We start from the raw sequence: 13,327 nt of genomic DNA, 5'->3' as shown, positions 1-13,327 counted from the left end.
TGATGTTCATCAGGCCGGAATTGAGTCTCCAGCTTCTATTAAAGATCTGCCCTTTAATCTTTAATCTCATAAAACTTCAATTCCGTTATCTATAAAATGGGGAAGATAAAACCAATTTACAAGTTGTACAAGGGTTAGAAATAATACATCAAGTGTCTCATTCAGAGTCTGGCACATAGTAAGTGGTCATTATGGGGGAGGGTATAGCTCAGTGGTAGAGCATGTGCTTAGCATGCACCAGGTCCTGGGTTCAATCCCTAGAACCTCCATTAAAAAGAATAATAAGTATTCAGTAATACCTATTCTAGTTGTCATTGTTATTGCTGTCCTTACTACTGTTACTGTTAGCACTTGCTAACATGTACCGAGATTCAGTGTAGCTCTTGTGGAACCTAAGTCACATTCTCGCTCCAGGCAAGGTGAGCAGTTGCTGCCAGTGGGTGGCATCTGCAGTCTGGCATCTCAGAGTGCTTTTCAGTGTGTGGATGCCCTGAACCAGCCCTTTCTCTGCCTCACTCCCATGTCTCTGCAGTGTGGCCTCTGCGCCAGAGGCCGATCACCCAGCTTCTTTTCCCTCCAGCTTCAGAAAGGAAGGTGATAGGAGAGTGAAAACGGGGGACCAGCCCTGGCTTTCAGCACAGCACCTGACCGAGCACAGGTGCTCCTTAGGAACTTGGGGAGCTGCAGGGCCCCGCAGGGCTGAACCAGTTGCTTCTGACTCCTAGAAACCACAGAGGCATCTTCATGCAACACGTCTGGGGCTGTCTTGAGCCCCCTGCCTTTTCTCTCAAAGAAAGTTGATTCTTTCACACACGGGGCATCCAGGGTCCAGGGAGAGAAAGGATTTTTCCAGACTTATGTAGCTGGGCGGCAGTAACGACTAGAAATAGGCACCATGTCTCATGATTCAGTTCTCACAACAGATACAGAAATTAAGTGACTTCTTCAGTGTCACATAACTAGGGCCAGAAAGCAAGGCTTCCTGTGTCCCTCAACAGCCAACAAGCCAAGCAGCTATCTACCGTGGGAAAGTCTTCCACTAGTTCCCCGAGGAAGGCCTAGCTGTCTCTGTTCTCCGTGGGCCACCATCTGTGGCCTCTCTGCACCCCCTGTGTGAGTTCTCCAGGAGCCCTTCCTACACATCTGAGGCAGTGTGCTAAATGGAACGTTTGACCTGGGTTTGATTCTTGCCTGGGTCACAGGTGTAGCCTCCAGCAGCTCCCCTGAGCCTCAGATTCCTCTGCAGAAACCAGATGATACATTCGGTGCACCCAGCCCAGGGCCAGAAGATCCCAGGTGCTCAGTAAACAGCAGCAATTAGTGCTCTTAGGACTTCCTCTCTGCCGTGTGAACTGGACCAAAAGTTTCCCAGGCTTTAATTGGTTTCTCTCCCAGCCTGAGATTAATAGCGCTCCAGTCGAGTGGCCACATCTCCAAGTCCTCCCAAAATAAATGACCACCCACAGTGGCGGCGTGTGGAATTAGAGTGTTAGCCGGGTGCACCTCCCCGTAATGGAGCTCATTTTTTATACAACTGGGAACTTTTTTAATAAAGAAAGATGTAAAGTAATCTCATTGCCGCCACTGCCGTGCACAGGAAGCATCAGGCGGTTCCCTAGTGAGCTGCTTAATTCAATTTTATTAATTTTGCTGCAGAGGTGTGGCTCCCCTTCACGAGGGGCCCTCAAGGGGATGAGGGGGGAAGCTGGCTGAGTGGCACCACCTTGGGGGGAGTCACAGGGGACCTTCCCAAAGATGCTTTAAAAGGGCTCCCATCATTGTTGGCAGTGCAGACCCTGCCTCTTCCTTTGCTCTTTCTGCAAAGGAACACAGCTTCAGCCTCCAACACCTCTGATATTTCATGGGAATTGTCTGCCACACTGTTTTTGCTTCTGCAATTGTGTTTGATTACCCCTGGGAAGGCAACCTTATTATAACCAAGCCATTCACAGCTAAAGTTGTCTCAGCACCATCATTATAAATCCTTATTTTCAAGGCTTTGGAATTTGTTTGGGGAGAAGGGAGACACACGTGTCTCTACTTCCTCTGAGAATGACCGTGATCATTTACTGTCATTTAATGGAAATAACTACAACCATTACCTCAGTACCTTCTGTGGAGCCCTCCACTAGGTAATTTACTGAGGTTTCTTCAGTCGTCATAACAGCACTGTTATTGTTATACAGGGAAAGAAATCAAGACTCAGAGAGGGAAAGGCATTGGCCCAAGGTCACACAGAAAAGTCTGTCACAGAGTCGAGGCTGGACTCCTGGGCTTGTTTCTGAGACCTAAGCCCTTTTTTTTTTTTTTACCACACAGGGCCCGAGAGGGCCTTTCATTACCTTAATCTACATATCTGGTTTCGCGTCATGTGACCTGCATTGTCTGCTTCCCTCTTGGGTCTTCCTACCTCCTTGTCAAACTGAACCAGGAACTAATGAAAGAGTCAGAAAAGGGGCCCACATGCCCCATCAGGCCAGGCACCAATTAGAGGGAACCAGCATTTTAGCTTCAGAGTACCTGGCAGTCTTTCAGGGATAACCGGGTCTAAAGGGTACATCCAAATACAGAAACAAGCCTCTGAAGTGTATTTCTTTATTAAAATACAAAAAACATGACTTATTGCTACCCCTGTGGGAACCCTGTATTTCTGACTCTGAAAGGAAGTTGTATTGTATGCCCAGGCAGAGATCACACAAAGGGCTCAGGATCCCAGAGGCAGGAGCAAAATGTTCCAAAACCTAGGGAAGTGTCCCCAGATGACCCACAGCCAGATCAGCCATCCTAGACTCAAACATGTGCTGCCTCCCAGGGCCTCTAAGAAGAGGAAGATGCCTTAGGAGCTGACTGAGGTGACAAAGAAGCCCTCACTGTGGTGGCAGAGGGCAAGAGAGACCTCAGAAAGGCTAGGAAGTCCAAAGCCCCAAGAAGGGTCGGACTCGCTCAGAGGACCACAGAGCATAGGTTGGCACAATGCAGTGGTGAGGGTCAAATCCAGACTCACCAACCACAAGATCTGGAGCTTGTCCCTGACTCTGGTCTCCCCAGTGTCAAGCAGGACCACAATGCCTGGCACATAATAAATGGGTCAGACACGATTTGCTGGGCCCATGTGCACTCTCCCTTTTCAGGAGGGAGTCAAGAAGGATCTGCCTTTCTGTCTTCTTTAGGAGAACCACATCAGGACATGATGTGGATGGTCTCCAGTAATAGCTACTAGTTATCCCGCATCTGCACTGTCTTTACCCTCACAACAGCCCTGTGTAAATGGCACTATTATTCCCATTTTACAGATGAGGAAACTTCACAGAGCTGACACGTGACAGAGCTAGGACCCAAACCCTTGTCTTTCGCCACCCGTGACCTGTGCTGCCTCCTCTTCTCAGCAGCTTCTCAGACTAGTTCTCAATATCTAGATTGTCTCTTTCCTCCTACCCCTGCCCCAGGTTCACAATCGGAACCTCCTGTCCCTGGACTTTGACCGCGTGACACGCACAGAGAAGATCTATGACGACCACCGCAAGTTTACCCTCCGGATCCTGTACGACCAGGCGGGACGGCCCAGCCTCTGGTCACCCAGCAGCAGGCTGAACGGCGTCAATGTCACGTACTCCCCGGGGGGCCACATTGCCGGCGTCCAGAGGGGCATCATGTCTGAGAGGATGGAATACGACCAGGCGGGTCGCATCACGTCTCGGATCTTCGCTGACGGGAAGACGTGGAGCTACACGTACTTAGAGAAGGCAGGTGTCTGTCTCCCTCCATCACTGGCCTCACCATATAGAAGACTGACCACAGTGGCTCACTTGTGGCCAGGCCAACCTGCTGACCTCATTGGGGTAGATCTGACCCATGTGGTCTCCAAAAGGAAATGTTCAGGAAAATCTGCATCAGGGGGCCAGGGGGCCCCGGGGGTTGTCTGAATGGATTATGGTGGTGGTGTGGCAAGTGAGGGGTCCTGGGGCCGGAGAATGTGAAGGTCCCACCTGATGGGCTGGAGCTAGGATCAGGCCCAAACACTTCTGGAGCAGGATTTGGGGTCTGGACCCAGGCAGAGGTCTGCTCCCAGGTCAAGGGTACACAGAGAACAAGGTAGAAGCCTGGGGATCAGTATTAAGCAAGAAGTGCTTAATCCTGAGCTTTAAGTCCTAGGTGTGGCCTTGGTAAGTCCCTTCTGCTTCAGCTCAGGATTCATTTCATCCCCTAGACTAAGAACCAGAAAAAGTCTGAAATCAAAAGTTGGTCCCAAATAAGAGAAAATAGTGACTTTGATGCCCAGATGCCTCTGGCCTGTTATCTGCTGGCTTATTCCTGCAACAGTCTGTATTTCATGCCCTGATTCTGGTACCCAGATCCTTACTTTGTATTCTGCTCCTGGTCACCTGTCCAGGGCCCAGGCTCTGCCTGATCTGTGATATCTTCCCTACTCTGTGTGATGTTCTCATCTCTGAGAGCAGTGTTCTGTGGTAGAACCAAGAGAGACCTTGGAGGTCATTCAAACACTGAAAAACCAAACCCAGAGAGGGAAAGGACTTTCTCAGGGCCACACAGTGGGTCTATTATTAGAAACCAGGTTTCTCCATTCCCATCACAGCCCACCCTACCCTAGGGTGGGCATATGACCTGTTATTACATAAACAATTATGCAAAACCTGAAACGCCTTTCTCAGATATGTCTTTATCCTGTAGGCCATAGGGAGTCAACAGAAGTTGTCTGGCAATAGACATTGTCAGGCTGTGTTTTAGGATAACCATTCTTGCTTGAGTAGGAAGATTGATCTGAGAAGGAATCTGTAGCAAGGAATCCAGGAGAGAGGCTGCTGCAGATCTTTTAGACCAGTGTTCCCAACCTTTCTTGTACCCCATCACACACTGAAGTTACCATTTTTGAACCAAACGCAAAGGGGCCGACAAGGCTTCTCACCATGGGAAAGCAAATGGCCTGAGAGCTCTGGGGCCAGGGCCAAGGGCAGAGAGAAGTCTTTCTCTTAGCACACCTGTACACCACTGCAGCATCCTAGGATGCACTGGTTGGAAAGCTCTGGTCTGGGCATAACTTAGAACCACCAGCTTCCTTGGCCTCTCACTCCTTTCCTTTAAGTCTTGGGCTCACAGACCTACCCTTCCTCCCCAGCACCCTCCTCTCATCTGTTGGTTTTCTTTCCCTGCAGTCCATGGTGCTGCTCCTCCACAGCCAGAGGCAGTATATCTTCGAGTTCGACAAGAACGACCGCCTCTCTTCTGTGACAATGCCCAATGTGGCCCGGCAGACGCTGGAGACCATCCGCTCAGTGGGTTACTACAGGAACATCTACCAGCCCCCCGAGGGCAACGCCTCAGTCATCCAGGACTTCACTGAGGATGGGCACCTCCTCCACACCTTCTACCTGGGCACTGGCCGCAGGGTGATGTACAAGTATGGCAGGCTGTCCAAGCTAGCTGAGATGCTGTACGACACCACCAAGGTGAGCTTCACCTACGATGAGGCCGCCGGCATGCTGAAGACCATCAACCTGCAGAACGAGGGCTTCACCTGCACCATCCGCTACCGTCAGATCGGGCCTCTGATCGACCGCCAGATCTTCCGCTTCACTGAGGAAGGCATGGTCAATGCCCGTTTTGACTACAACTATGACAACAGCTTCCGCGTGACCAGCATGCAGGCCGTGATCAACGAGACGCCGCTGCCCATCGATCTCTATCGCTATGATGACGTGTCGGGCAAGACTGAGCAGTTTGGGAAGTTTGGAGTCATCTACTATGACATTAACCAGATCATCACCACAGCGGTCATGACCCACACCAAGCACTTCGATGCGTACGGCCGGATGAAGGAAGTCCAATATGAGATCTTCCGCTCTCTCATGTACTGGATGACCGTCCAGTATGATAACATGGGGCGAGTCGTGAAGAAAGAGCTGAAGGTGGGACCTTACGCCAACACCACTCGCTATTCCTATGAGTACGATGCCGACGGCCAGCTGCAGACGGTCTCCATCAATGATAAGCCACTGTGGCGCTACAGCTATGACCTCAATGGGAACCTGCACTTACTGAGCCCCGGGAACAGTGCACGACTGACCCCACTACGGTACGACCTCCGGGACCGCATCACCAGGCTGGGTGACCTGCAGTACAAGATGGACGAGGATGGTTTCCTGAGGCAGCGGGGCAGTGATGTCTTTGAGTACAACTCAGCAGGGCTGCTCATCAAGGCCTACAACCGGGGTGGTGGCTGGAGCGTCAGGTACCGCTATGATGGCCTGGGGCGGCGGGTGTCCAGCAAGAGCAGCCACAGCCACCACCTGCAGTTCTTTTATGCAGACCTGACCAACCCCACCAAGGTCACCCACCTCTACAACCACTCCAGCTCTGAGATCACATCCCTCTACTACGACCTGCAAGGACACCTCTTCGCCATGGAGCTGAGCAGCGGAGATGAGTTTTACATAGCTTGTGACAACATCGGGACCCCTCTTGCTGTCTTCAGTGGAACGGGCTTGATGATCAAGCAGATCCTGTACACGGCCTACGGGGAGATCTACATGGACACCAACCCCAACTTCCAGATCATCATCGGCTACCACGGGGGCCTCTACGATCCACTCACCAAGCTCGTCCACATGGGCCGGCGGGATTACGACGTGCTGGCTGGTCGCTGGACTAGCCCCAACCACGAGTTGTGGAAGCACCTTAGTAGCAGCAATATCATGCCTTTTAATCTCTATATGTTTAAAAACAACAACCCTATCAGCAACTCTCAGGACATCAAGTGCTTCATGACAGGTGAGGATCAGGGCTTGTTCAGAGGGCTGGAACCACGATTACTCTGGCCATCTGACAAGACAGTCCACCTCAAGAAAGCCAGTGTCGGGTAATGGGAAACACTGACTTTCCCTTAGAGCAGTATTTTCCAAAGTATTTTTGAAGAAACACTAGTTCAGAGAAATGCTCTGGAAAAACTGGTTTTGGCATCAAATCAATTTGACAGGACAACCACCATTCTTGCATTTTCATAGTACATTTCAGCTTATGAAAGGCCCTGAGAAGTCCTGTAGTAAGGAGACCTGTTTCATGTAATTACCCACTATTTCTCAAGTCTTTCTGACCATGAAACCCCCTTTTTCACCGTGAAACCCTAATATCCCACTGGATGCATCCCTTGGAATGCACTTTGAGAGTCTCTGACCTAGAGATCAGGCTGGTGATGAGTCCCTGATAAGTTTGGTGAAGCTATGGCAAAAAAGAAAAAGAAAGAAAGAAAAAAGAATTCAGTTTTCTTACTTGGGATGATGTAATGGAAAATTCAGACATTTAGAGACAGAACTGGGTGAAGGACCCATCATTTCTAAGTTATGACAGTCACAAAATTAACTTAACTTCCTCTGAATTCTAGTTTCCTGATCTATAAATTGAAGATAGAATACCTCCCCTGCCTCTGATAAGTTAAATATGCATATTATAAATCCTAGAGCAACTACCAAGAGAGAAAACAGGCAGAGCCAATCAGTCAATAGTGGAGATAAAATGAAGACTAAAATAGTAATCCAAAAAGGATGAGAAAAGAGGGGGGAAAGGAACAAAGAACAGATGGACAAATAGAAAAAAGCAAAAAACCCCACCCAGTAGGACGGTGGCCAGGGGGAAATGAGGTGCAGCTTATAACCTGCCTAGCACAGCACGTGCCACGTGTAGGTTCCCTTTCCCTGGCCCTCTGATTTTAGAAGTGGGCTTTGGTCTTCACTACTGTGAGGCCAACTTGAGCATAAAGTGTCCCGTAGTTCATACATGCCAGCAATGTCTTCAGCAGCCTCGCTGCAGCAAGCAGCCACTGCCAGGCTAGCCACAGAAGACCTCAGGAGTTAGAGCAGCTGTAGCGATTCAGGTCTGAATAAAACCATCACTTTTTATAGAAGAGAGCTTTTGGTGGGCAAAAGTCGGGCATGGCAACTTGCGAACCTGGTTGTCTCCCCCTCTTGTGTCCTGTGACGCAGTCTTCCTGCACCCATGTTAAGGCAGTTTCATTCATTGTACGAAGGCCTCCTCTGTGCAGCCACTGTTTTAAGCACTGGGGATAGAAAGATGATCCCTGCCCTTCAGGAATTCACCCTGCAAGAGGCGAGATGGACAACTGCTGTCCAGTGTGAGGGGCCCACGATGAAGGTCTGCACTGATGGCCAGTGAAACACAGGAGGCACAGCTGGCTCTGTCCTAGAAGCAGCTGACGTGTGAGGCCCGCCTAGAGGGGACATTCACCAGGTAACAGGGAGAAAGGCAGTCCAGGGGGAGGGCACTGCACGCGCAACGGTGCAGAGAAGGCAGCATGTACAGCTGCATGTGTGCCCTTTAGGGGCATGGTGGCTTCCTGGTGGCTCCGTCTGGACCAGTTTCTGCTGACAGCAGTTAGAGGATTCTTCTTTCAGGGAAGAATTCCAGGTGGTCATGGTGAGAGCAGGAGTCCCAAGAGTGGGGAAGAAGAGAGGACACAGTGGTGAGCAGGTGTGATGAAAGCATGCTTGGGGCCTGTGGATGCACAGGAATATCCCAACCAGGTTTCAGTGTTCACAGTGCTCAGCTAGCTACCAGCCCCAGAAAAACTTAACAGATTGAGAGGACATTTCCTGCAGACAGCACGCCCCCTGCCTCAGCCTCCAACGAGTTTCCTATAGGTTACTGTAGCTGAAGAAAGAATGGTACAAAGAACAATTTTAGTACGAAAAACCAAGATACTACTAATTCTTATGAAACCCGGCCATTCAGCTTCCACGTGGGCTATGTGCAACCTCATTCACAGCCAGAAAAAACAGCAATAAAAAGGGCATCTTTGTTCCAAAAATTTCTTCAAGGGTCCTGGGTTATACTCCACTATAGGGTCTTAAGCCTATACTGCAGAGGCTCAGGTCACATGACAAGCCCTGACCCAGTCACCATGGCTGGGGAGACAGAGTGCACTAGTTGGCTTAGCCTAGGTCACATGCTCCAGTGCTGAGCCTTTATGTGGAGTCAGCTTCCCTAAAAGTACACGGATCCCCCAGAAAGAGAGTGAGAAGGCCGAATGGGACACTAGGAAGGCAGCCTACAAATGTCCACCACTGACATGGTGTACACTGTTGCACTTTTTTTTTTAATTGAAGTATAGTTGATTTACAATGTTGTGTTTCTGGTGTACAGCATAGTGATTCAGATATATATATATTCCTTTTCATATTCTTTTTCATTATAGGTTATTACAAGATACTGAATATAGTTCCCTGTGCTGTACAGTACAATATTGCACTTAACCCTAACTTGAAGCCTCTGAGATGGGGACGATTGACCCCATTTACAGAGAGGGAAGGTGAGGGTCAGAGAGGGAAAGTAACCGGCCTAACAAGAGGTGGCAAGGCTGGGGTTAGAACTCTGCTATGTCTGACTCCAAAATCCTCATTCTTAGATTCGAATTCTCCCCATAAAGTGCAAAGCTCTGCATGCGTGGAAGGGGTTATTATTATTCATCACTGTCCTAGGCAGCCACACTAATGTCTGGGACGGATGGGTAAAGAGCTTTTTAACTTGAGGGAAATGTCTACCTCTGATGTCATAGGAAAGAAGAGTAAAACTCCCAACTCCTCAGAAAAGCACAGTAGAAAAACCGATGAAAAATCAGTTTTCAGCATTTTTCCTAAAGGCATAAGTGAGAAAATTTCCCACCTTCCATCACTATAATTAAGACCCAGGCCTCTTTTCAGCCCCCTGGTGTCCTGGGAATTTGCAGTATTCCTTATAGAACCATTCCTTTGTAACTACAAATTCAGATGCAAGTTCTCAGCCTCAGGCAAAATGGCTTTTTAGGGTTCCCACCCCCCCCAACCCATTCTGTTTGTTTTAATTTCCCAAAGAACCATCTGCCAAGATTCATAGAATCAGAGATTCTTAGAAACTCAGTAAGGAATGGGACTTTGGAGGAAATCTGGTCTAGGCGCCTCATGCTACAAATGAGAAAATGGAGGACCAGGGACATGGAGGCATGGTTTGAGGAAACACAGAAAACCTTATATGAGCCAGGAACCAAGATGGACACTTCAAAATATATTAAATCCAATCATTTATGTAACAAACAGAATGGTTCCTAGGCGACGGCTGCCCCCAAATGGTAACACTGGTAGTATTCTTCTCCATGACTTGGTGAAAACCATTTCTCCCGTCAGTTTGCAGATAAGGAAACTGAACCTCAGAGAGGTTAAGGAGACTGTCCAAAGTCACACAGTTTGCAAGTTGAGGAGCCAGAGTTTGGACCTAGGTTTTGACTTCCCTCACCATGTTCCTTCCCTTATATGATCTTTCTAGAAGTAGAACCTGGGTTTCCAAGCTTCCCTTTCTACCACCCCTCCACCTCAGCACCTCCAGGCTTCAAACCCGAGAGAGGGGCTCTGAAACATCCCAAAACAAACAAACAAAAAAGAATCGGGAAAGAAAAAGGCAAATCAGAGGTTCTTGAATGGAAACGCAACATGGGATGCAGTGGAGACAGGGACACAGTTGTTGACCCCAAAGGGCATTCCCATCACTGGGATGAACTCAGTGGGTCGTAGGGGAAGACTGTTCCACTGATGTCTGGACTCTAAGAAGCTCCCTGACCGGGGATCTGCCTGCTTTGGAAGAAGCCAGTAGTAGGCCTGGATGTCCACAGCCTGGAGTTGCTGGCTCTGAGGCTCAGCTCCAAACCCTGCCTTCTCCAGACTTTGGATTTGAGTCTCTGGTCAATAGCTGCTTTGGCATCTTCAGCTGCCTCTTCCCAAGGAAGGCTGAGCCATGCTGGGACACAGATTTTCTGTCTCTCTCCTGTAGACCCCCAATCACCTCCCACCCACCAGCCCAGGCTCCTCCTGCTCCAGCCACGGTTTTCCTTTGTGGTTCTCTCTCTGCCTTGCTGAACCTGAACACTCCTAAGATTCACCTCCCCTCTCCAGACCTTGTCTTATACAGTGGCCTTTGCCTGGGGTGCCCCTTCATCTCTGTTGAAGCCTGACAAAATTTACAGCGCTTTCAGTGTCTGGCTTAAAGGCCATCGTCCTCATGAAGACTTGTCAGCCAGTGCAACCCAAAGACTTCTGCCCTCCTCTTGACCTTTCTCTTGTGTCACAGTTATCTATGCCTACGTCTCATATCCCCTTCAGGGTCCTGAGGGTGCAAGCTGAGGGTCTGTGACAGCTGTGCTAGGCACATAAAAGGCACCCAGCCAGAGCAGGCCAGGTAACTGATGGCACACCCTCCACCCTCTTTCTTTTCCTTATGCCTTGGCTTTCTGATTCCGGTCTTCAATGAGCCAGATCCTCATGACAATATCCCACCTGTCTCCACACCTGATGTTTTATCATTAGGAACCCCCCAGGGATGTTATAAAACCAATAAATCCCATGCCTATGAGGCTAGATCCTCAAACCCAATATAAAGACTGGGAAAGGAAGGCACAGGGCGGTTAAGTGCCTTCCTTGGAATGTCAGAGTAGATAAAAGGCAGGATGTGGGAGAGGGGATACACGCTGGCCCTGAAGCTCTAATCTCTGCCCACCACCCAAAAAAAAAGTACTAAAGGAGGGAGAGTTTGTCTCTTAAGTGAATTTTCTCTTTGAAAGTCATTCATTAACATCCTTCCTTTGGGTGTGATGCCCTCTGTAAATGTCTCCTATTGATGTTGGGGGTAGATGTGGAGGAGTCTTCATCCATCAGCAGCTGCCCCTGGCTATGAAGCTGAAGGTCCCAGGGGGAGAATGGCAGTAGAAAGGGGAGTCTGGAAACCTTGGTTCTACTTACATGACGTCTCTCGCAGATACATCCCTAGGAGGGGACGCTCGGTCCCAAGAGCCTGTCCGGCTTCCAGATCGTGAAACAGTTTCCAGCATGTTTGTACCAGTTGACTCTGCCACCAGCAGCCCTCCCCGTCCTCATCCTCACCCCAGCCTAACAGTATGCTGCTTTCTTGGGATGTGTCACATCCAAAGTCCACTGACTCCAGGGGGGATGTTTTTGCTTTTTTCCCACCCAGATGTCAACAGCTGGCTCCTCACCTTCGGATTCCAACTTCACAATGTGATTCCTGGCTACCCCAAGCCAGACGTGGATGCCATGGAACCATCCTATGAGCTGGTCCACACACAGATGAAAACTCAGGAATGGGACAACAGCAAGGTAATTCACACCTGGCCACCTGGCAGCCCACCCCTCAGGCCATCCAGACATTACAGAGGTGGGCCCCACCAGCCTTTCAGGAAAGCTTGGGCCGATGATAGAAACGGATGTTGTATGTTCACAGTGCCTGCCAGAAACTGTTCCGTGAATACTTAATAACCCCACCACTGGCAAGTCACTGTGGACCCAGCTGTTAACAGCACACAGACCCTCACAAGCCAAATTAAGGAGTTTTGTGTCTTACACTGAGTTTGGAGTTCCCAAGAAACAAGGAGCCTTTGTCACAACCCAGAACAAAAGTACAAGGAGGGAAGGTGTATTCTAAATACAAAGGTGGCATTTTTCTGAGCGGCTTGATGCAGCTAGCCTTGGTGAGGTATTCTACGTAAATTAACACACAGATATCCCCTGCTATGGTTGTTCTCATTTTACAGATTTAATGCTTGAGGCTTTCCAAGGCCACACAGCAAGGATCGAGCAGAGCAGGGTTCAAACCCAGAACTATCTGTAGGTGTTCAAAAAAATGTCACTTTCCCCTGTCTTCCTTTTATGACCCAATTTCAAAGACTCATAGAATTATGCAGCTATCATGATTCTTAAAAACAGTTTCATCCCACCCCCTCACTTCAGGCATCCATTTGCTCACTTCTTCCCACTGTCCCCCTCATTCATAAGATCTGTACCAGGAGCTGGCTTTTCCAGGCCCTGTGCCTCAGGAGCCCAGTGAATGCAGAAATGAATCAGGCAGAGACCGGGCCTTCCAGGGAATCCCTGTCCAGGGGGACAAGAGACAGAGGAGGAAAGCAGGGTTGCCAAAAGGCATTCTGCTGGTGGTCAGAAACGTATACATCATGTCTCTTACTCCAACCTGATTGCATTAGGCCTCAGCTTAGCCTTTCCTTCACCTAGACTCTGTGAATGTGATTCTCCGTGCCTGTGCTCTGGTGGCACCCTATATCAGCCTCTTTCAAAGCACTCACCACATTATATTTTCATTCCTGTATCTCCACTAGACCCTGGACCCAAGAGGGCAAGTACTGGGTCTTATTTTGTCCCAGCATAGTGCTTTGCACATAGCAGGTGCATGGAAGACTTTTGTTGAATGAACAGATGGTTGAAAAAAATAAACCACCCTGTGAATTCAGCCTTCTTCCCCATTT

At 49.2% G+C, this 13,327-nt stretch overlaps 1 protein-coding gene across 11 annotated transcripts in view; it reads left to right on the top strand.

Annotated features, from left to right (window-relative positions):
* Positions 1 to 13,327, top strand: part of TENM4 (teneurin transmembrane protein 4) — a 743,689-nt gene that overhangs the window by 723,440 nt on the left and 6,922 nt on the right. For all 11 annotated transcript variants that reach the window (XR_012509759.1, XM_074372753.1, XM_074372746.1 and 8 more), the window contains 3 exons: positions 3,447 to 3,743; positions 5,172 to 6,786; positions 12,025 to 12,167. Coding sequence is in view for 10 of the 11 variants with exons in the window: in XM_074372753.1 (XP_074228854.1) it covers positions 3,447 to 3,743; positions 5,172 to 6,786; positions 12,025 to 12,167 (2,055 nt within the window). In the remaining variant the exon portion in view is untranslated. The remainder of the gene's footprint in view (positions 1 to 3,446; positions 3,744 to 5,171; positions 6,787 to 12,024; positions 12,168 to 13,327) is intronic.

The sequence above is a fragment of the Camelus bactrianus genome, chromosome 10, assembly GCF_048773025.1.
Source record: "Camelus bactrianus isolate YW-2024 breed Bactrian camel chromosome 10, ASM4877302v1, whole genome shotgun sequence".
NCBI lineage: Eukaryota > Metazoa > Chordata > Mammalia > Artiodactyla > Camelidae > Camelus > Camelus bactrianus.
The sequence above is the reverse complement of the archived record's forward strand: the minus strand, read 5'-3'. Positions and strand labels throughout refer to the sequence as shown.